Source organism: Miniopterus schreibersii (assembly GCF_964146895.1).
Source record: "Miniopterus schreibersii genome assembly, chromosome: 14".
Taxonomy (NCBI): Eukaryota; Metazoa; Chordata; class Mammalia; order Chiroptera; family Miniopteridae; genus Miniopterus; species Miniopterus schreibersii.
The window spans coordinates 24455715-24480558 of NC_138114.1; the positions used below are offsets into that span (position 1 = coordinate 24455715).

Sequence of the window (24844 nt, forward strand, 5' to 3'; positions counted from 1 at the left end):
GCCCGCCGCCCGAGCGCTCTTGGGACCGCGCGCGGGCTGCGGGCAAAGGGCTTGGTGACCCCGAGCGTCCCCGAGCCGCGTGCAGGAGCTCGGCGAGCGCAGGGCTGAGCCCGCCGCCCCGAGCGCTCTTGGGACCGTGCGCGGGCTGCAGGCAAAGGGCTTGGTGACCCCGAGCGTCCCCGAGCCGCGTGCAGGAGCTCGGCGAGCGCAGGGCTGAGCCCGCCGCCCCGAGAGTCTGGGGACCGTGCGCGGGCTGCAGGCAAAGGGCTCCGGGTGCAAAGGGCGCGCCTCGCCCCCGAGCTGCGGCAGGTGCGCGCGGCGGCGGCACCTCCCGAAGCCCCGCCCCCCCTCGGGCCCGCCCACCGCCCCACCGGCGCCTTAAACCCGCGGCCGCCGCGCGCCTCGCAGCCGCGCTAATTACTCGGGTCTCGGCGCACCTCGGGCGAGGGCGGCCGGGCGCGTCCACTGCGCGCGCGCGCCGGGCGGGGGTCCCCGCGTCCCTCCCCCGCGGCGGCGCTTGGTACGGCCGGGCGGTTGGCGTCCCTCGCGGCTCCCGCCCGGCGCGGGCTTTTCAAACCTTCCCTCTGGCGGAGCGGCGGGGGCTGTGGCCCGAGATGGAGGGGCCGCGCCGCAGGGGTCCCGAGCTCGGCCCCGCGGGGCTCCCGGCCCAGCAGGTGAGTGGGGGCCCGGCTGCAGGCCCCGCCGCCCGCCGGCCTCACGTCGGGAACCCCCGCTTGCGAGTCGTGTCCATTCGTGGCCAGAAACAAAGGGAAGGGCTGGGAGACGGTACTTTTGAGGGGCTCATGGAGCTTGGGGATCTGCACACACTGCGGCCGCCCCCCGGTTTCTTGGGGATGGTGCGGGAGCCCGCCGCGCGTGCCCGCTGCCCCCCGCGCCCCAGGTCTCAGACCCTTGTCCCCTGCAGGGGAAGGGGACACGGGGGGCGTGGGGGCCCGGGGGGCCCGCGAGGCCCACGCGAGGCCGGGAGAGGACAGTTTGCTTCCTTTGCCGGATTGGGTGGAAGGGCAATTCCCGGGCCGTGGCCACGCGCAGCGTGAACTCGGGGGGCGGGGCGCAGCGGCTCGCTGCAGACTGTGAACTTTCTTGGTTTGAGAGTCCTTTCCTTTTGAATTGGATAGAAGTTCGTTTTCTGTTCAGCCATGTCAGTGTGCTAGAAACCTTTTTACTTAATATAGACCAACATTGTTTCTTGGCAAAACCTGTTCTGAAAATGGCATCCTTTCCCCTCTTTGCCATGACTGAGTTCTGGCAAGAAAACTCAGTCCCATGTCTTTAATAAAGGTGGATCTTCACTTCCATTTTAAGCTAAATCTTTTTTTTTTTTTTTTTTAACCCACTTCTGAAGTAGGTTAAACCATATGAAATTGCTAGTTTCGTAGGTCAGAATTGGTAGAATATTAGCAGTTTTGTATGGTCCAACGTATTTTCTTTGCTTAGAAACTTGGCAAAACCTTTGCTTAGAAACCTCCTATCTTTTCTAGAATGTTAAAAACCTCAGCAGATACAGAATTGTTAGGAAGTCTTCAATAGTACCTAGAAAAATAAAGCAAAACGTTAAGAATCGTTATGCAAAAAAGTCCAGTGCCTTTGTCAGTAATCTATGCTGTTTTATGCCAGCATTTTCAAATATTTCAGACATTTTAATATAAAATATTTCTTTCCTGTCCTATCCTGTTATGTACGTTGTCATGATTGTTAGGAGAAAACTTGATTTTTCCTGAGTTGGCCATTTAGAGAGGTTCTTGCGCTTACCATGTAGGTGTTGGTGTAGTTAAGAGGACATGTATTGAGCTGTGTGCAGCAGTAATATTTAGGTATGATATAAAGTAGACAAGAGGATAAGGTCATGAAAGAAGTTTAGCTACATGAAATGGAAATAAATATTTAAATATACATATGAGCTAGGTTATTTACATGTGGGAAGGTACTACACTTAATGATTTCTTAAATTAAAACCATTGCATTGTAGAATTCCTTATGTGGAGATCTGGGAGAAAAACTGCAAAGTAGTAATAGGTTTCAACCTGATAGGAACATATAGGGTCAATAAGAAAATGTTATACTTGACTGACACTGAGTTTTTATTTGGTGTGTTTCACTTGATATTAATGAACTTGCCATCTAATAGGGAGGAATAGGACCAAAGATTTTGGTCTCTAGTGAAACACCTCTACTCAAACCTTGGAGTCATCTGTGACTACTCACAGCATAGAACAGCGATTTTCAATCTTTTTCATCTCATGGTACATGTAAACTAATTCCTAAAATTCTGCGGCACGCCAAAATAGATTTTTTGCCAATCTGACCAAAAAAAAGGTACAGTTTTGATTCATTCACACCAGATGGCTATTGTTGCATTGGTTGTTGTCATTTCTTTCTTTATTTGACAATCTAAGGGAAAGAGGTCAATGCTCCTATACTAAATAGTCAGGTTTGCATGTTCTAGAAATTCTTGAGGCACACTGGTTGAAAATCGCTGGCATAGGGTATCGATTTGCTGAGTCAGATTAAGGTAAAAACCTAGTCTGCTTGTTGTGAAACCTTGACTAAGTTACCTGTCTTTTCTAAGTCTCAGTTGCCACAGTTGTGGAATGGGTAATTTGCCAGTCCCAGAAAGTTGTTGGAAGGTGAGAACCTCTTTAAAGTACGTAGCATAGTATCTCGCACTCAGGATGTGTTTAAGAGATGACTCTTTTTATGATTATCATTTATCCTATTTGAGCAGTTGGGGCAGTCACCTACCTTTTCTTACAAATGTTTAAGCTTATAAAACCTTAATAAAAACAAAATTTGAGAAGTAATACAATCATTGCAGAAAAATAAATTATACAGAAACATGAATTTAAGAATTCTTTCTCCAATTGAATGATAACTACTTACAGGTTCCAGGTTTTATTTTGTATATAAACAATTCTTAAAATACAGGCACTTTCTTTTAGAAGAATGTGTATTGTATATATTCTTCTGCAGTCTTTTTCTTCATGGTCTCTTAGCTAAAGTGGTTTACCTATATCCATTAGGTTGCTAATAGTTTCTACGTGGATTAGTACAGTTGTCTTACCAGCAGCCCAACTTCATTTTTTTTTTTTTTTAGTCAGTACTTTATTCCAACACTAAGGCCATTTTCTTTGCACTTCCTTTGTGCCACGCTAGCTTTTAAATTCTAGTATGTCTCTGTTTTCTGCATAATCTAGATTTTCACTTATAAGTCATCTCTCTATTTCATATTTAGCCTTACCTTGTCCATTTATTTTTATCAGCCTTACTTTAAATACCTACAAGAGCAGGACAGTTTCATAGGCTTCTGTTTGACTTGATTGCAAGCAAGTCCTTATTTAGAAACCTGAAGAAGAAATAGCAAAATGATGCTCCCTACCCCTATTCTCTTTTCTTCCTGGAGACTTGCATTCAGACAAGGGAGGCATGGATGCAGGGAAACATGCTTCTGTCCCGGGTCCTGATTAGCCTTGATTCTGTCATTGTGGTCCGGGAAGCCGTGGTGGTGTTTTTAGCTCCTTGCTCTTCCTCTTTGAGATCAGGAAGCATCACCATTGAATGCTTTTTTTTTTTTTTAATATATCTTTATTGATTTCAGAGAGAGAGGAAGGGAGAGGGGGAGAGAGAGAGATAGAAACATCAATGATGAGAGAGTCATTGATTGGCTGCAGCCCGCAACCCGGGCATGTGCCCTGACCGGGAATTGAACCCCGATCGCCTGGATCCTAGGTCGATGCTCAACCGCTGAGCCACGCCCGGCTGGGCACCATTGAATGCTTAATGGGTGCCCTCATTCCATGATCATTGTTTTCATTGTGGATAGCACTAGACATCAGCTCTTACCCCAGGAGCACTTTGCACCCCTTATTAACTAAAGGCAGGTCCCTCAGCTCCATAGAGTCTCTCTTGGCTAGAGTAGTTAGGTTGACCAGAGAGGTATAGATGGGAATGAAAGAAGTTGCGTGGAGAACAAGCTGCCTAATACAGTAGCCCTCCCAGATCCACATCCAGTCTCCTAGAGCAGGGTGGGTAGAGTCACAGTTTACTAAGTACGTTAATTTGGCTGATTTTGGGATCAACAAATTATTTCTGAAAAAGGACAGTCGTAAATATTTTCAGCTTCGTGGGCCGATGGTCTGTTGAAATTACTCACTCTGCCATTATAGCTCAAAAGCCATAGACCTGACAAATGAGCTCTAATACAACTTTCCAAAAACAGGCAGCCACCGGGCTCTCGTTTGCTGACCCCTGCTCTAACGATGGAACTCTAATATTAATATTTGCTAGATATATTTCATTTTCTTAATATTTAATCTTACAAATAAGAATTTTTTAAAAAACCACGTGGCTTTCCTTTTTCCTCCACTATTTCCCAAGTCTATAATTTTATAAAGTCTTTATCAATAAGTGATCAAGGGAAGACAGTCTTCATTTACAAGATGGGAACCCTGGAAGCCTGAAGGGATTCTTTAGTGTGGCTGTGGCCATCTACTGGTTCCTTAAGGTTGTTGCAACTTTCCATAGTGCTGTGGAATTTCAGGTAGTCTAGCAGTCCTTCTCTATCCTGGCTCTATACTGAGTCACTTAGAGGAAACTGGGGGGGAAATGAGCAGGCTCCACCTTCAGAAATCCTAATTGTTTTGGAGTAGGTCATAAGCTCAGGTCCTTTTTATAAGGCTTTCCTCTCTGGCTGAGGTAAGTTTAATGTGCAGCCAGCTTTAAGAACTAATGTGCTAGTTCAACTGGCTGCCTCACTGTAGCATTTAAAAAGCAAAATTGAATGTAATGGCACCAGATGGCATTTGTTTATATTTGAGTTTGGGGCTGAAGCTGTTCATCCCAGCTTCAAGTTGCTCCCTATGTGCACTCTCCAGTACCAACCAGCCTGCCAGAGTTTATTTCTATAGACATATGGGTCACATGGATAGTCCTTATAATTAATTACTGATCGCATTAAAGAATTTACTTGGAGCTGGTAAGTCAGAAAAAGATATGGAGTTGTTGAAGTTCAGTTATGTGTAAAGAAGGAAAACCAGCAAGTGACTGCATTTATATAGTACACCAGTTTTGAGTTATACTATAACAGATTTTTATGTGGTGATTACATGATGTAATTACAGAAGTAATTAAACTCATCTGTTTTCTGCATGTGACTAGTGTATTTGACTGATTTGAGGAGTCATCTACTTCAGCATCTCTTTGGGTAATCTTCATAGACTATTGTTCTCCTAACTTCCAGCTTTTCTTTTTTAAAGATTTGTCTTTTTAACATCTGGAACTTAATGTTATTAGATTCCATTCACTCTTTTAAATTTAGAGTTTGATCCAATAAATTATAGCATTCATTTTTTATCACATAAGCCAGGATGGTCAATTTAATTTTAAAATAGACATACTGGGGCATTATTACATGTTTGTAGTATAGTAAAGTATCTGATGATTTATAATTTTTAAAAAGCCACTGTAAACTAAATCAGAACAGTACATTTCAGTTTACAGAATTTTAATATTACATATGAAACTAGTATATAGAGTCAGGCCATTACAAGATCATTGTATGGAATAAAAACTTACAGAACTAAAATGATTCAGTAGTTTTATACTTTAAATCTCTGACATTTTCTAAGCACAGTGCTTTCACTCTGTTGCTTCTGAGATTTTTACATTGCTCACCATGACAAGTATCCTGTTACCTTCCTGATGCTAAATCTTAGTTTTTTTATTCAGCATTTGCTGTTTTAGAAAGTTTTTCTTTGGTTAATTCAGTGTCATCAGCCACATCTTACCATCCCACAATCCAACTTATATAAGATGTACATGTGCTGTATTGTTCACATTAGTTGTTATATTATTGTATTAGTTTCCTGAGGCTACCATAATAAATTACCAGAATTGGGTGGCCTAACACAACAGATGTATTCTCTCATAGTTCCCGAGGCCAGAATTCTGAAATCAAGGTATCGGCAGGGCCATGCTTCCACTGAAAGCCCTAAGGGAGAATCCTTCCTTGCCTTTTCCAGCCTCTGGTGGTTGCTGGCAATCCTTGGTGATCCTTGGCATAGTCTTATCACTCCAGTCTCTGCCTTCATCTAAACGTGGAATTCTCTTTGTATGTCTTTCTATGTCTTCAGTGCCATTCCTATAAGGGCACCAGTCATTGAATTATAGGGTCCACGCTAATTCATTATGACCTCATCTTAACTAATTACATCTGTAAAACTCGCTAGACAAAGAAGGTCACATTCTGAGGTTCTGGGAGAACAGGAATATTTGTGAGACACTATTCAACCTTGTACAGTTATGGTAAGAATATGTAATGTTTCTCACTTTTGTTTCTGTTTTCTTTATCCAATAGATTGTAAAGACTTCCTAATAAAGCAAGACATTAAGGTTTTGCAAGGAGCTTTTTAAAATAACTAGTTTTTTGCCCTAGCTGGGTAGTTTAGTTGGTTAGAGCATTGTCCCCATATACCAAGGTTGCAGGTTCGACCCCCAGTCAGGGCACATACAAGAATCAATCAGTGAATGCATAAATAAGTGGTACAACAAATCAACATTTTTCTCTCTCTCTCCCTCTCCCCCTTGCTCTGGCTCCAAAATCAATCAATAAATAAAAATAAAATAGCTATATTTTTATACTATCATACAATAAAACTTTGTTACTTTCTCAATATGGTATAAGATTATAATGATATCTAGTATATTTTCCATCTGTTAGGGGTAAAAAGAAATGTTATAATTTGGATTTTTGCTATCTTTAAAAAGGCTTCTCTCTCTCTCTCTTTTTTTTTTTTTAGGACTGCAGCATTCAAGAAAAAATAGATTTAGAAATTCGAATGCGCCAAGGAATATGGAAACTCCTTTCTCTGAGCACTCAGAAAGACCAGATTTTACATGCAGTAAAGAATCTCATGGTGTGCAATGCTCGAATAATGGCTTACACATCAGAGCTACAGAAAATAGAGGAGCAGAGTGCAAATCAAAGTGGAAGATGGTTAGTAGCATAGTTTATATGTGGCCCCTAACGTACTTAAACATTTGAACTAAAAACATGATATAATTTAACCTTAAGGTCAACTGTCAAATCACTAAAGCCTTTAAAAAATAAGTATACAGTGGTCCTGTCCGGGTGGCTCAGTTGGTTGAAGCATTGTCCTGTACATCAAAAGGTTTCCAGTTTGATTCCCGGTCAGGGCACATACCTGGTGGGTTGCAGGTTCGATCCCTGGTTGGGGTGGGTACAGGACACAATGATAGATGTTTCTCATTCACATCGATATTTCTCCCTCCTTTCCTCTCTCTAAAATCAATTAAACAAAACATTCTCAGGTGATAATTAAAAAAAAAATAAGTACACTGAAGTAACCTCTGAATTCATAAACATTTTGACAGTAGAGCTCAGAGTAAACTTACTATTAAGGCATCAGTTTTCACTGGGCTGTTCTCTTGTGTTCAGTACTTCCAGATTGTAAAGTTAAGTGGTTAAAAAGCAAGAATTGACAGAATATATTAAGAAGGACCAAGACTGATAGTTGAGTATAAAGAAATGTAAATAAAAGGAAAAACCAATTGCTTAAAAATATGCTAATAAAGAAGGTACTAGCTAAGAGTAATGTAAACTTAGGTGTATAAGTTGAAATGTGTGTACAGCAAAATTTAAAAGATATAAAACCTTATAAGTGAAAGGGAATTTAAAAATATGCTAGCACCTCCTCTTCATTTGGTGAATATGTCTTAGAGAGGCAAGTAACTTACTCAAGGACATATAACTAGCTAGTGACAGAACCTAATGAGAGGTTACTTAGGACTGGCTAAGTAACTTCTGCCTCTCTGTGCTACCCTTTTGGATCAGGTCTAGGATTTGTGTATAGAATTTACATCACACCCTATTTGCATTGCCAAGTCTTATTTGTACCTAAGAATTGACTCAATTTGATGGCTAGATGTTGATTTCTTTTTTCATATAAATAGTCTTACATCACTCATAGTTCATCAGTCTTGAAGCTGGAGCACTGGTAAAATTTCTTTTTAGACATTAGTGGCCTTTGGACTGTTCACAGTGCCATTAACTTTTTGAAAAGTAAGGTAAAAACACAGGTCAGAGAAAGAAGTTTCTGTAAAAATAAAATGTTGATGGGATTGTGATACAGTAAAGGTTTGTATATAAAATAGCTAATATTTGTTAGCTGTATTTCCTAGGGATAGCTATTTAATCTCTTTGTGCCTCATTTTGTTCATTACAGTTGGCATGGTACTATTTACATTTGAAAGTTAAGATTATATATAAGAAACCTATTGTAATACCTTGTATGTAATTAGTACTCAACAAATGTCAAATAATTTTTATTATTATTTATCCCTGGCATTAAAAAATGAAATTATCCCAGTATCATAATCTTAGAAAATTTTCAAATAGAAATACATTGGTTTAAGTCAGTGCTTCTTAAACTAGGTCACACGTATCACTGAGAGTATAGGATTATCTGTCAGGAGATATGCTAAGTTGTAGAATAAATATGGCATGTCTTATAGCAGGAATTTTTAAGATAAAGCATGAGAAATTTAGAATTGTGGCATAGTTTGGGGTTATTCTACTTAGGGGGATATATGTTCCTTCTCCCAGCTTTTATAAGGGTATTTTATCAAGGGGGGCTATTTCAATGGAAACATTTAAGAAGTACTGGTTTAAGTACAGTGTGGGATTAAAATTACATCATCTCTCATAGTTATATGGAATATTCTTCTAGGAATCATATCTGCCCTCCATATTTATGTTCTTTAAATATTTACAGTAGCCTTGGTTGGTGTGGCTCATTTGGTTGACTGTGTACTGTCCTTTACCGAAGGGCCACCAGTTTGATCCCCGTTCAGGGCACTTGCCAGGGTTGCGGGCTCAATCCCACGTGGGGGTGGGTGCGGGAGGCAGCTGATCAATGGCTCTCTCTCTCTGCCCTCTCCCTTTCTCTCTCTCCAGAAATGTGGCAGCAGCTTCTTCATTGGCAGACACAGCCCCTTCAGTAATTTTTATATTTTTTAGTCCAAAACTTGTTCCTGAATCTATATAACCACCCCTTATTTGCAGTAAATGTTTTTGTGTCACTCGTTTCAGGGGATCCCTTGCTGAAGTCCTTGCATAGGCTCAGTGCTATCTGGCATTAAAAATTGCGGTCAGTTGGGACATGTTTTCTGTTCAGTTCTTCTACCCACAAATTGAATGCCTTGTCCATCTTAACTAAGCTCTTCCCATGTACTTTATTGTTGCTGTAACTTTTGCAATTTGAGATGCGACGGCAAAACTAGCACAAATTTCCTTTTCCTTCTTCACAATTTCATGGATAGATTTATTCTTACCACAGATCTTGGTAACCTCCGCATACAACTTTTTTTCTTGCTTATTAAGTTGAGAACTTTCACCTATTCACTAAAAGGAAGCATTTTACGGCTTCTCTTTGGCATATCCAAATTTCCAGGTCATTACTCTTATGCTTTGGGACCATTAAGTAAAAGTTACTTGAAGACAAGCACTGTGGTACCATGACAGTTGATTTGATAATGGAGATGGGCCCTAAATGACTAGTGGACAGGTATACAGTGTGGATATGCTGGACAAGGGATGATTGATATCCCAGGTGGGACAGAGCGGGAGGGTGTCAGATTTCATCATGCTACTTATAAGTGTATGCAGTTTAAAACTTATAAATTGTTTATTCTGGAATTTTTCATTTAATATTTTTGGACTGCAGTTGACCGTGGGTAACTGAAACAGAAAAGGAAACTGCAGATAAAGGGAAAGTACTGTCAAATGAATTGTGGGTTGGCTCTTTTCTTAATTTGCCTGTATGACTTTTCTGAAGTTGCTGATTTATAAATATGTTAAATAAGTTGAGCCCCTGTTGGACTTACATAACAAGGATAGAAAAAATATCTTGGACTCTCTGCTGAAGGATGTGTATGATTGTCAGTTTCTTTACTGATTCCTTTGATAGATGAAAATAGCTTTGATGCTATACACATTTATATTTTTCATCATTCATATAAAAAGCCTCCCTTAATTATTGAATTATTTCTATATTTTGGAAAATCCGAGTATTCTGTATTAATTCTTTTGTTTATAACTTCATTTTGTTATGTGCAGATATAACCTGAGCTCACTGATCAAATATAATTGGAAAGTATAGTTCTTGCTTTCTTATTACATAAAAATGATCTAAAGATTAATGAGAGTCTACTGATAGGTTTTTTTGTTCCTTGAAGATTATGTAAATTATGCCATTTGATTAGTCAGTCAAATATTTACCAAATAGCTACCACTTGTAGAACACTTACTAAGCACTGTGCTAGTATATCCAAATTCAAAAAACAGGATTTGTCAAAATATGAGAATATATGAATATTCAACAGTCAAATATTTTTCCTTTAAAGACTTAGCAGTCTGTTCCTTAAGTTGGTTTAAATAGTCTTTAAGGTAGAAAAATGCTGTTTTTACATTACTTCCAGACTTAAAATCGCATTTTAATGAGTCTACTAACACTAGTCTACTCTAACATTGTATGATAAAACATTGAAAAAAAATACAGAATACGTCTAGACTTTTTTGTTGTTATTGTTAATCCTTACACAAGGATATTGATATTTTTTCCATTGATTTTTTTAGAGACAGTGGAAGGGAGGAAGGGAGGGAGAGAGAGGGGAACAGAAGGAAGCCCGTGCACTTCATACTACTCCAGACCGCCCTAGTGAATTTCTACAGCACTTTACAGTTATTTCATTGTTTACCCTGTATTACTTTATTTTCTGCAGAGACTTCATAAAATGGATATTTGAGAAGGGTATCTTGCAGTAGAGTATTGAAAAGGATGGTTGAAATAATTGAAAATAATTGAAATAAAGAATTTTTTGGAAAAATATTTAAGGATAGGCACACAGAGGAGTGATCAAATAGTACCTTGATGAGCAAAACCAGGAGATCAAAACTAGCATGTGAGTTTTGGGTTTTTCTAATAGATTTTGTTATCTCAATTTATTAAAGTAAGCAAATACTTTTACACCCTTTTTAAATCAGGGTTTTAGGAAAAAATTAAACCTTAATGCCCCAAGTCATGGGTGTATACAGTGACTTAACTTCTGTGCGCCTAGAATAGTGCTAGTTTTGTACCATTCTTGGGAAAACTGAGAAAATAGTCATTTTTTTGTTTAGATGAGGACCCCCCCCTCAAATTGAGAAATCAGTTATATAGTTATATCATTTGTGTTTTGTTGTTTTTTTTAAGAATGACATATCTGAGAATATCAGTAACTGGTCAAATGTCCTATTACCATAATGTTGTAATTATATAACAAAAGCTTTATGTTCTCATAAATTGTGTATAGTTATAAAACACTTTCTAGTATACTACCTAAATATGCAAAAGATACCCAGGTTTGTGTACAACCCATATTCAAGCTATGTAGAAAAAGTGGGATACGGAAAGCTTTCTAGGTTGAGTAAACAGTAGATCGTTAAGGTGAAGGGTTTACTGCCTCAGTTTAGGTGACAAGATTGCTTAGTACAGCAGTCTGCCAATTTGCTAGTCTTTTGACTGGTAAACTAGGCTATCCCTACCATTCCCCTGCTGGTTATAGCCAGATATATCTACTTACAAGACTGTTTCTTTCAGTCCTCCTCTTTAAAAAGCAGCTAATGGTTTCCATTTGCTAAAATTCCTTAGATCAGCACTGCATTCCATTCCAGGATCTTTGTGGTCTGATTTCAAACTACTTTCATAGTCTTATCTCTCAAATTTCTGCTTAACAAATTTATTTCAGCCAAATGCAAGATCCCTATCCCAAAACAGTCTTTGAATTTTCTTGTCTCCAGCGCCTTTGCTTATACCGACGGGCCCTGTCTTTCATTTCCACTTAACAAGGCCTCTTTTGTTTGGCATCATTAGTTTCCTTGGTGATTCTATTCAGAAAGTGATCATTTCTTATTTTGTCTTTGGGAGAGTGGATAATATCTACACACTAACCTTGTATTTGTATCTCCACCTTTGTTTTAGTCTTTGATCTGCAATTAAATATGTGTAATGTTTGCTATCCGTACTTTTATTGTGCTTCCCCAAATCACCTGTTTGGAGGAAACGCTTGAGCTCACTAGTAGATTCCTCAACATGAGTACAGTTTTCTTCACACTCTTGCATGTTTAAAGTACTTTAGTTTGGTACTTTAAGGGCAGCTTGGCTAGATACAAATATCTTGGCAAACACTTTCATTCCTTGAATTTCTTGAAAACCTTGCTGCATTGTTGTCTTATCAACAAATGTAATGTCTAATTATTTTTCCTTTTTAAATGACTTAGTTTTTCTTTTCTTTTTTCCAGAAGCTGAAAATAGATTTATTTATTTTAAAGTCTGATAATTTTACTGGGAAATGTCTAAGGCTGAGTATTTTGTTTCACTTAGGACCTTTTCAATTTAGGTAGTTCAATTCTTTCATTTTCAGAAAGTTGTCCTGCAGTTAAAGCCTCCAACTAAAAGCATTAATTGTATCTCATTATTTTGTTTTTTTATTTAAGGACTCAAATTGTATAAAAGTTGCATTTTCTTTGCCTGTCTTTTATGTCTATCAGTTTCTCTTTAATGGTTTTAAACTATTTATTTATTTGTTTGTTTGTTTGTTTGTTTGTTTATTTATTTATTTATTTATATTATTCACTATGTGCCTTAGTGCACTTTACCTCTTTATCCTTAGGCAATTTGTATTTTCATTTTAGAAATAATTTTTTTCCAGTTTCTTGTTTTTTTCTCTCTTCATTTTGCATACTTGTCTGTACTTTACTAGTGTGACATTTTAAATTTGAGATTCCTGATTTCTTTCATATTTGCAATAGTTTATTTAATGTATTTTGTATTGTCGTGTTACAGTTTTTGTTATTTTTTTGAAGAGTGGTTGGTATAGTATTTCTATCAGCTGTAGCATTTTGATTCTGTCTACTTTCATTTTATAGTAGCTTTCTATGGATATTTGGGTCCCCCCTCCATTTTTTTGTCCCTAATGAAATATGTAGGATGCAGGATTTTCCATGCCAAGTAATTGGGGAAAGGGAGGTGTAGAAGGACTTACTTGGTTTCTTAGTTCAAAAGTATTTTCTATTTTTGGAACTGTGAAGAGCAATTTCTTTAGTAAATGATGGCTTTGGGGATGTTGGTTGGTTTTGTGTTCGGTTGCTTTTCTGATTCTTGCATAGTGTTTTGTGCCTTGGGGCTTTTAACTTCAGTCACTTCTTTTTTTTGCCCTGGCCAAACCTTCAAAGGGTACCTCCCCCATTGTGTGTCTCTCTTCACAAGACTAACAACTTCTAAACCAGAATCTTTTGGAGCCCCTGCCCTTAGTTCCCCAGGAACCACTGCTGTTGTGTTCACCAGGTCTTCTGTCCATTCATTTTTCTCCTAGGGGAGATCACAAGTTGATACTGTGTTTTGCAATGTATACTTGACTCTTATTGGGTAAGGCCTCCAGGAGCTGGCTTTCATGGTTGCAGTTGTTAATTTTCCCATTTATATGTAAATTAAAGTTTGTGTTAGTCTCTTTTCTGGTTATGCTATACATGTTAGCTATAGATAATTTTATTTGCTCTTCTTATTGATCTGAAAGCTTTTGTAGAATGCGTGAAGAGATTTCAATTTAAGTGGCTACCATTATCTTATAGGAACTGGAAGTCATACTCTGATCACTTTAACAAATGTTTTATTTTAGTTCTTCTTTCACATAATTTCCAAGTTAAATACTGAGGCCAAAGATATAAATACTTACAAAGAAATCCCTGTATTTGTTTAACATTTTTTAATAATAATATAGAATACGACCCTGGCTGGGTGATTCAGTTGGTTGGGGCATCGTCCCATACACCAAAGGGTTGTGGGTTCAATTTCAGTCAGGGCACATACCTACGTTGCAGGTTCCATCTCTGGTTGTCATGTGGGGGAGGCAACTGATCGATGTTTCTCATATCGACGTTCCTCTCTCATATCGATGTTTTTCTCTCCCCCCTTCCTCTCTCTCTAAATCAGTAAGCATATCCTTGGTCGAGGATTTTAAAAAAAGGAATGATATAGGATACATATGAAATAGTATTTCATTCAGTAGCTGTGAGGTAGGTAGATATTTCCAGATGAAGATGCTGTGCCTAAGAGGTTAGCAGCAACTCATTAATGTAGCTAGTTATTGATGGGTAAGATTCAACCCTGAGACTTTATAGTCTAAATCTACTAAATCTACTGCCTGCTTCATCAAAATGACCCTATCCTATGTAACTTCATTCAATATTTACTAAACATTTATTGAATGCCTTAGAATGTACTATATGTATTAGGCACTGGTGATTCAGCTCTATGCTACATTTTAGCATGGCTCCAACCTGCCATCTGTCTTTGTTTTAACTTCTGAAATATTTTATTTGGCTTTTTAAAAATACTACTAGTCAAAGTAACTAACAGGACCTAATTATGTGTATCATTTAATATTATTGTGATTTTAATAATGCCACAATAACTAGTTTCCTATACTCTAGTTGCCTATATACTATAACATAAAAAAAAGTATAGGTTTCAAGTGAAAATTGTATACTGCTGGTAGTTCTGCAATAAAATATAGTATATATTAAAGACATTACTGATTTTATATTTTAAACTTTGTATTGGTTAGTGTCTGTTGAAGCATTTATGTCAAGGTTTGAAATAGAAAATTCTTCTCAAGAAGAGTCATGAAGGTATTAATTTTAGAACAGAGTTTTAGAATAGTTTAAACTTCCATGTTAAGCATTTCTGAGTGTTATAGTTTTCACTGATTTGCATTGGAGGTGAAGGATTTTATAACCTGCTCTCAAGTAATAGAATCTGCTGTAGAATTCTTTCATTACTTCATTAAGAAAATATAAAATACTTTCATCATTGTGCTATTTCTCATCATAGCTTGTTAATTTTGGCAAAGAAATCCTATTTTACGTTCCCACACGAAACAGTATAAAATAGGGTAATCTGTAGTTACTCGGTCAATTTTAATATAGATTTTTGAGCAACAAAGTAGCTGGTTGGCACCCTCTATTGGTCATTTTATTTACCTACAAGCAGTAATATAATAAAGTTCAAAGTTTGTCTTTGATATTGTTATCTGTCTTTTAAATTAGCATAACACATCGCAGCAAAGTAATACTCTAAACTGGGTTTCTAAAAATAAGGTACACTATTATTTAGTTGTACTTTTGTTTGAATAATTTTGTGGTTATTTGCTTTTTCCTCAGGCTGGCTCTCTAATTATAGCATTTGGAATTGGCATTAACATTGCAGATTTTCCAAACAAGCATTTATTTAACTGTAGCAAACTATTAGCTACAGTAGCACATTATTAAGCAGATAATGTTTAACAATTTTATTGTCAATTTGGATTAATTAGAAAATATCACATTTTAGCACCCTAAATAATAGTTTGAGGAGTTATTTGAATTGAAAATAATTCAAGCTTTAGAAATATGAGGCTAAATTACTTCAGTTCCTTTCTAATTTTTTTTATGACAGACTTAATTATTCTGTAAGATTATATAGTTAATTGGATTTATATTATAGTTTGATAATATTTGTACATAATAAGTTTGTTGACTGGTCCTGCTAATGCCTATGGAAGTAATTTATAATTACAGGGAAGAAAGCTATACTTTGCCAGGTGGCTGAATAGTTGGGAAGGGAAAATTTTTTTCAGTAAATATTCAACAAGTTTGCTTTTGGTGGTTGTAGTATTTCAAAATCTTACTTGCCTGCCTAAGCCTCAAGTTTATTCCAATTTAATAATAGCTAATGGATCTCAACTTGAGCATAATCTATGACCTATTCCGTAACACTCAAGTTACTTACCATATTCAAGCTTCCTTATATTTTTCATTGAAGTAAATATTTTAAGAATTTATATTATGCATTGCTTGCATAAGTATTTTCAGAAGTGTTACTTAAAATGCCAACCAACTGGATTTATATTGTATTTCTTGTTCCAGTTTGAGGAAATTGAGATTTGTGTTTGATTTCTAGTGGGCCTGTCAGTGTATTATTTTCATCAAAATATAGGAGACTATTCAATTGAATTTTTCACTCTATAGTGAAGTTAATGTGCTTCAACATGATAAACTAAACTTCAGTATAAAATGTAGAACTTGTCTCTTTCTTAAACTTGTGATTCAGTGAAACATTATTATGAAATAATCAGTGAGTACTTCTGTTTTTCGCTGAGTGAATTCCCTATTTTTACACAAATTTTGGTGTGACCGTAAAGTACTTAGGTAGGATTCTGAGATTGTATGTCTTTAGTCTACTACATTACCCTAGTTATACCTAGTATGCGAGTTTGTGAACACTGAGTAAATAAATGTCCCATATAAGCTTATCAATTTAAGTACATTAGTAAGTTATTTTAGCTTATTTGAAGCATATTTTACCTATAATGTTTATATGCTTAATCGAGTAAGACAGTAAAAAAAAAAGTAGGCTGATGTAGGCTGATATATTTTATTTTCAAATTTGGGCACAAGACAATGAATATATGCAATCTTTTTTTAATAAGCCTCCTGAATGAAATGCAATCAGATGGTGTTACACCCTTCTGAAAATCACTTAGATACATTTCAAGCTCCTACTCAATCTTTCTCTAAAAGCTCTCTTAGAAAATCAAACAGGGCCTGGCCGGGTAGTTTAGTAGGTTAGTACGTCATCCTGATACACCAAAGTTGTGGGTTTGATATCCATTCAGGGCACATTAAGAATCAAGCAATGAATGCATAAATGAGTGGAAAAACAAAACAATTTTTCTCTCTCTCTTGCTCTCTCTCTTTTCCCCTTCCCCCCTCTCCTCCTTCCCTCTCTGAAATCTATAAATAAAATAACTGAAAACAAAAAATAAAAAGAAAATCAAACAGTATTCAAATGAAAAGTTTCTATCTTATACATATCTGAAGTACCTAATTAAATTAGCTAGCCAATTTAAATAAAGACCCAAAAAAAGTAAAGTACAAAGAAGAATACTCTTGGAAATACTGCTCTAGAAATGGAATGCTAATTTCTAAATGCAGGATATTAGGGAATGGGACTATTGGAGAAATATTTAAGGATGGGATTGATGTGGTCTAGTAGGATATAGCTATTTTAAAAGATTTTCTAAAAAAGTGGTAACAGTATATTGTACAGTCAGACCTGGAAGTGTTTTATATCCTAAGAATTTCCTTTGAGACTTTTTCTATTGTGATAATATTTTCCTCCCCACATTCTATTCTTTCTACAGAGCCATCCCTTCCTTTTCCACCTTAGATAATTTATTATTTTAGTATATGCTTAGTTTTTTGGAATTTCAAGTAAATGAAATAGTATCTTACTGAATATAAATATAGAACAGAGAGTAACTTTAAAAATTGTTATATTTTGTAAGGATAAGGTACTCCTGGGCAGCACATTCATAATTGAGATGTTCATTAACTTTGTCAGGCAACTGTAGTCCAGTAAGCTAGAAATATAATTTATGCAATGGTGATCCAAAGTAGTATACTTCCTGGGACCTGGGCAGATATTGTACATATTGTTTATAAATGTAAGTAATCACAGAAGACTTTCACTGTAGAGTAAGCCAGTATATAGTCACCGGGGAAGGTAAAACTTACATGAAAAAATCAAAGAGAATAGCTCTCTATATTTACCTTTAAGCCAGCTAGCTGTTGACTAAACATCTTAAAATCTGAGTCAAGTAATTCATATTAACTGGAAGTCATTATTATCCATGGGTGCATGTTTGCTTTTAGTATTTAGATAATTGTGAAAGATTGTTCAAACAACTGTTTATTAGAAAAGATCTTTTTTTCATTAGTTTTTTTTCCTTTTGACAGTGATGTGAATTTTGAAAGTAAAGAACGAACAGCATGTAAAGGAAAGCTTGCCATATCAGGTATGCTTTAGTAGATCACTTTTATATTGCTGAATAAATTCTATAAAGTAACTTTTTAGAGTTGGTGGGTTTTTTAATTTCCTGTGTCTTTTCTCTTCATTTTATTTTGCATACCTCTATCAGAATATTTGTTCTAAAATACTTTTCACCAATATGCTCTACATATATAGAATTTTACAAACTGTTTCATATATATTACATATATTATGCAGTTTTTTCCTCAGTGCAGCTTTGCAAAATATGTAGGGTAGTTCTCTTTTTCTATAGACTCAAAGGTTAAATGACTTCCTGTGCGTGGTTGAGTTGGGCTGCAGACTCAAATCTTTTGACTCTCCATCCCCTTTCTGCTCATAAGTTTCAATGTTTTTGTCTAGGCTAGAAGTTCCATATGGGTTGGCATGATGTTTGTTTTGTTCATCACTATATACCCAGAAGCTAACACAGTTTTTGCTTATGAATATTGCTTGGATGGATGACTGTTCTTTATTGCCTGTAGGATAAAGACCAAACACTTCCCCCCAGAGTTTTTTACTCTGACCCAACTATTTTTCTAGCCATATTTTCTATTATTCCTATACATAAGCTGTCTGCTTTACCAAGACATTTCTCTCCCTGTACCACCTGCACACCCATGCTTCTAACACCTAGTTAGCTCTTAGAATAACTATTGTCTTCAGGATCTGTTTGCTCCTCTATAAAGTCTTCCCTATTATTCCAGCTAGAAATGAGGTTTCCTCTTCTCTGAATTCCTAATGCAGTTAGGAGACCCTTTACCACTAGATGGCACTTATGCTGTGTTGTCTCAGTTTCTCCAAAGTGTTAAGGAAGCTAAAGACAATGGCTTGGAGATGCCACAGATTGAAGTGAATACATGGCTGACTTGTGTGTATGCTAGTTAGATAATGCACTTTGTACAAATACTGGAAACAACAGACCTCCATCAGTTCTTCAGTAATAACTGGGCTGTTTCATTGGCCAAAAGCCTTGTTTTCTTAGCTCCAGCGACCCTGCTGCTGTATTTCAGGCCCTCTCACCTAAGGAATTTTTTTTAGAAATATTCTTATAGATAAACAAAAATTCCCATATAGAAGGTGTAGACCTGAATTTTACATAAGATGTAATTGTCCTAAATCAGAGGAATTGCCCTCAGCAAAAATTTGTCAGAAAAATAACTGAACTATATAAAAATCTGTTGCTTGTTTTATAGTTATTTATATTCATGTCTTTATCTTTCCAGTTATTAGCCTTGAATAAAACATGTTTTATACCTCCTGTATTGTTCTGATGCCAAGCGTAGTACTTTTTAGTTTAGTTATTCACTAAAAGTATTTAAAAGATTTTAATGTAATAGATAAAATTTTATAGATCTTTAAAGGGGATTGTCTAAAAATACTAAACATAATCCTTCATTCTTGCTTCTGATGTAGTGCTACTCAGTACACAAATGAGATATTTTAAATTGCTATTGAAGACTCAAGCGACATGACAGAGTTAACATCTATTGTCATTCGATATGGTTTATTGACTGCAGCAATCCATGAAATCAGCATTAACTGTACGTTTAGAGGAGTGCTTAAGTAGAAGCATATAAAGGAGGAGAAAAAACTTTTCCTAATTTCTATACTCAAGTATAGAAATTAAATTTATTTCTTCATGTGTTCCTTTTTTCCAAAAGATAATTTTAGATTAAATTAGGGAACCGAAAGTATCCAAAAATGGGATGCGTATGTAATTACTTTTCTTTCTTGCTTAGACTTAATTATATCTCAGCTGTATATGTGTAAAAAATAAAAACAAAGAAAATTAAAAACTAATCCACCTTTTTTAAAAGAATGTTTCTGAGATTGATTGCCAGGAGATACCAGGGTTTTTCATGTCCAGCTTCACCACTCACTGGGCATATCTTTATAAAAGTAAAAAGAATAATTGAGGTTTATTCTGATTATTTCTGCTAAACATCAGATAGTTGCATTGTGGCAAAGTTGTCTGAGATCACTCGCTGACTACTAATTCAGTGACTAAAGCCAAATAGGTTCACAAAGTGCCTCAGTATTTACTTTTGAAAAGTATGATAGACAGACTTCCAGGGCCTGATAGCATCAAGTTAGCCATCCTATTATGACTTTTTCATTTTACCATTAAAATGTCAATGGAGACATGAAAAAAGACAAAGAGCAATGTATACTAAAACCGAGTGAATCATTTGCAAGAATCAGAAAGGAATTTCTAGTATTTGAACCTGAATTAAAGAAACATAGTTGGTCGCTTATACATTTTTTTGTCATCTGACAGTACTTGACTGCCTGGGAAATAGATAAGAAGTGTCCACCTTTCCCTCTTGAGGATCTAACATAGCGAGGCATGGGAAAGGCAAGACTGACCCACAGGCTGTGGATATACAGCAAAGGAAGTCAGGGTCCATGTTCCTCCCAAGATAGTGAAAATAGTTAGTACTACCCTAATAGAACAAGAACAGCTGTGAACAAGAACAGTTGTGAAATGAAATGAGTCAGCAGTTGTGGTCAAGCAAGAAGCAGGCTCTTTGACAGGACATCAGCCAAGGCAAAATTATAAAACAAGAAAGGCAATCCCATTAAAATTGAGAACAAAAGAACAATGTCTATTGTATCAATATAATTTAACACAGTTTTAGAAATTCTAGCTAAAATGGTAAGAATGAAATATGAAACTACTGAAAAGAAATAGACAAATTAAATACTACTTGAAGATAATAGATTGCAGACCTAGAAAATCTAAGGAAACTTACTGAAATATTATTTGAATTAACAAAGAATTCAGTAAAAATGGCTAGGTTCAAGATAAATATGCAAAAAGTGGTATAGCTCCTCTCAAAACCAGCAATAACTAGTTAGGAAATATGATGGCAAAAACAGATCTCTTTTAAAATAAAAAAATAACAAAAAACATTAACTGCCCTCAAGAATAACCTTAATAAAAATGTAAGGGTAACTGTATAATGCTACTCTGTGTGAAGACAGAAAATTATAACATTATCAGTTCCCAAATTAATTTGGACAATAGAATTGTAATAAAACATTCTGGAGGGGAAATTTTGACAAAATATTCTAAAATTCACATAAAGAAACTAGCAAGATGTTGCTGGAAGGCTGTATTTGTAACAACGAAGTATATTACAAAGGTTCAATGATTATAATAGTATGATACTGATAGGTAGTCTTTAATATATGCTTCAAGTAGAACAGACACTTTGACATATGATAAAGATGGCATCATAAAATCAGTAAAGAACAGAATACCTATTATTAGATATAAATGGAGCTGCAGCAATTATTTTTGTAAGAAGAATAATTATTGTTGTATTTTTACCTCACTCAAATTCTCACATAGATTAAATAATTAACTTTTATAAGTACATATCATAAATAATACGTTTTAAAAAGAAAGAGAGAGAAATGGGCCGTGGATACAAACAGATTCACTGAGCTGGCCAACAAAATGTATTAACATTTTTCTTGTTAATCAAGAAAATACAAATCTAAGCAATTAAATCCTGTAACTTGACTATTAAACCCTGTCGCTTGACTATTAAATATTTTAAAAATTATTATTTAATGAGATGTATGCAAAGTTTAGCTTGGCACATGGAGATCAGTAGGTAACATTTTTGTGGAACTGCTAGGACAGCAGTGGAAAGAGTAACATAAAGCATTTATGAAAGGAAATTAGAAATAGGCATTAAGAACCTTAAAACTTGAAATGTAAGCAAATAAAAATCTAGACAAAAGATCATGGGATCTCAAAGTGAAGCACAAGCTAAATGTAGCCAAACAGCTTATTTCATAAACATTTGTAGTTATTTGAAAGTGGCATAATTAATAGGTATGAAAGATATGCACATAAACTTCCTAAATGTCATAGGGAAGTGTCTTAAGCCTTCCACAAAGACTTGAGACATTTATATAGTTTTTGTACTCTGAGTAATTAAAACTAACTTCACTTCACCATTGAGATCTCTACTGTGCTATGTAACACTGTAGTTCACACATCTTAATCTATTTGGTAGAACCTCGATCCTCTAACTTTGAAAATATATAAAGAGTGTAGGAATGTCAGAAAAAAATATTACTACTGTTAATCTAGTATTGAAAATAAAGGAAAGAATGGAAGAAACTAGGAAGGAAAAATTTTGACTGTATCACAGTTCTAGATTAGCTTTGGAATAAAGATCATTAACACAATTACTTTAGTGTTTGAAGAATGTGTGAATGAGAGAAAGTATGTTTCGATCACTTTTAGAACATAAGCCTTGTTTCTTGGATTGAAAGAAGTCATGCATTCCTCTCTTTAGTTTTATTTCTTAAGGGAAATGCTGCAGTTTGTAACATGAATATACAAAGATCTCCAAGTTCTTTTGTAGACAAGTTAAATCTTCCTAATAGAAAGAGTTTGGATCTCTTTGTCAGGAGCTGGGTCTCCCCCCCAAAACCAGTGATCTTAGACAAGTCACTTAATTTTCCTCATATTTAAAGTTTGCATAGTGGATAAAGGGTCTGAAGTCTTTTTTGCCTCTACTATTCTATACATTTTGAAGTGTATCTAACTACTTTTTCTGCTACCATTTACCCCAGGTAGAAATTCAACACTAGGTTTCCTGTAATTCGCTTATTTCATAAAACATAAATCTCAAAATGAAAATGTTATGGCATAAGCTTGTTACAGACCTCACTTAATAAATTAATTTCTTATGTTATAGTTTTTAGGGTTTTTTTAGTAAATTATGTAAAAATAACATTTTATATTTCTAGTCTAAGCTATTTCTTAAAGAAAATACTATCTATCTGTGTTAGAATATTTAAATAATAAATTTTAATGGCTTTAATGGTCAGAATCCATTATGAAATTCACAGGTTCATTTCACTCTGAGAAATGAAATTTACCAAAATTATTACCTGTCATTTCTTTTCCCCCTCTTTATAGGTATTAGAATACCGCTAATGTGGAAAGACTCTGATCACTTCAGCAATAAAGAACGTATGTATAATTTAAACTTGTAATTAAAATATTTTTTTTTAGTGTATAGAAAAATTTGTGTTATTGGGAGAAAAGGCTGCTTCCACACTCAAATAAATTGATGCCATTTGACAGAATAATCAAAATTTTGCTGAACTGTGTTTTGTGGATTTTTAGTAGAAATATGCTGTAATTACTTGATACTAATTAAAATAATGCATATCTAATAAACTATTAGTTGTTGAAAGGAACCTGTACAAAGACAGTATGTAATGAACTGTAAGGGAAGGGAAGTGTGGGGCAAGAAGAAATGTTTAAGGAGCGAAGGTAAAGGCAACATTTCTTCCATTTGACCAGAATATTGGAGATCTTTTCTGCTTTGTTTTGTTTCTTTAGATTATTTAACAGGATGTAAGAGAGAAAGATTTTTAGCTTGATCTGATTTTTTTTTTCCGCTTCAGCATTTTACAGCTTTATATAGTCTTCACAAATTCATGTAATGCTGAGGTCATGGAAATTAACCTCAAATGATTTCTAGCTGTTAGAGGCAAAGCAGAAAAGATATGGTAATCCTTTATCTTCCTTGTCTATTGTGATAGCTTTGTTACTCATATTTTAAAAACTGAATCATATTGAGCATAATTAATTTTACATGAAGAATCCAAAATTAGGTTAGTATATTTGTTATTCAATTAGGAAATATAATTTACTTTACAAAAGAATGCATGTGGGAATTAAATACATCTTTCTGATTACTACAGAAAATACATTTTTTTGAAGAGCCACATTTTCTCAATAATGAGGATTTAGCCCTTTAATCACCTAATACTTTTTTAAAACATCACCAAATTAAAAGGCCCAGCAGCTATGTTTTTTGTGTTCACATGTCTACTTTTTATTGTTTTTGTGGTTTCCTCCCTGGCTGTTAGTTTGGTGGAAAATGCTTTGCTGTTGTTAACGTGCCTGCTCTTAACCTATATAATGGAAAACGTTTTTTCTTAAATAGACTTGGAAGCCAAAATGACAAAGGTAATAATATATATATAATAGTAAAGTTGCTATTATTTAAAGCTTAAAGGGTTTTCTAGGGATTCAGTTTATGAGTTTGGTGATTATTTTAGGCTGCTAAGAGGCTTATATTTTTAACTTTATCTTTTATATTCCCTAGTTTAATTGTTTTAACTGGGTAGAGTATGAATATATACTGACGAAACAGTCACTAAAAAAGTTAAGGATTACAATGTACTGAAATAAGAATATATTAACCAGTATTTAAGCTAATTCCTTTTCATTTTCGAGTAGATTTTAGCATAACATAGGCATGGATCATGACGTAAAATGTTTTCATTTGTGTTTGTTCTCTAGAATCACAGCGCTATGCCATTTTTTGTTTGTTAAAAATGGGAGCTGAAGTTTTGGATACTGATGTGGTCATTGTCGATAAAACAACCACAGATATATGTTTTGAAAATGTAGCCATATTGTAAGTACTTCTTTATCTTTAGAGAATGAAAGTAATCAAATTCTGTCTTTGGGTTATTTTTGTAGCGTTAGATCTTTAAGTGTTTAAATTTATTTTAAAAATTACTTTATTCAAAAGAAGCCCACTTCTGCACTTGAAACTTTTCCATTTAAAATAAAATGGAAATCATGTAATATTAGTAGTAAATATTTTGACTCATTGGATATTATAAATTTTTATTAATTTTTACAAATGTTTATAGCTTAATTATTAACTAAGCTATGAATACAAGGGAATCTCATAACAATATTTTATATAAAGTGAATTCGGGCATAAAACGGGTTCTTATGTCTCATTTAGGAGATTTAGTTTCAGAAGTACCAAAATAGTATTAGAACTTTATTTGTAAGATGGTCCTGA

At 35.5% G+C, this 24844-nt stretch overlaps 1 protein-coding gene across 2 annotated transcripts in view; it reads left to right on the plus strand.

Annotated features, from left to right (window-relative positions):
• The first annotated feature begins 412 nt into the window (after window positions 1-412).
• RTKN2 (rhotekin 2) overlaps window positions 413-24844 on the plus strand; it is a 66422-nt gene continuing 41990 nt past the window's right edge. Inside the window, exons 1-5 of one of the 2 annotated variants that reach the window (XM_081158436.1) lie at window positions 413-674; window positions 6816-7012; window positions 17912-17970; window positions 22930-22983; window positions 24328-24445. In XM_081158436.1, the coding sequence (XP_081014562.1) occupies window positions 615-674; window positions 6816-7012; window positions 17912-17970; window positions 22930-22983; window positions 24328-24445 (488 nt within the window). In that variant the 5' untranslated portion in view covers window positions 413-614. The remainder of the gene's footprint in view (window positions 675-6815; window positions 7013-17911; window positions 17971-22929; window positions 22984-24327; window positions 24446-24844) is intronic. The other variant, XM_081158437.1, reaches the window with a different exon arrangement.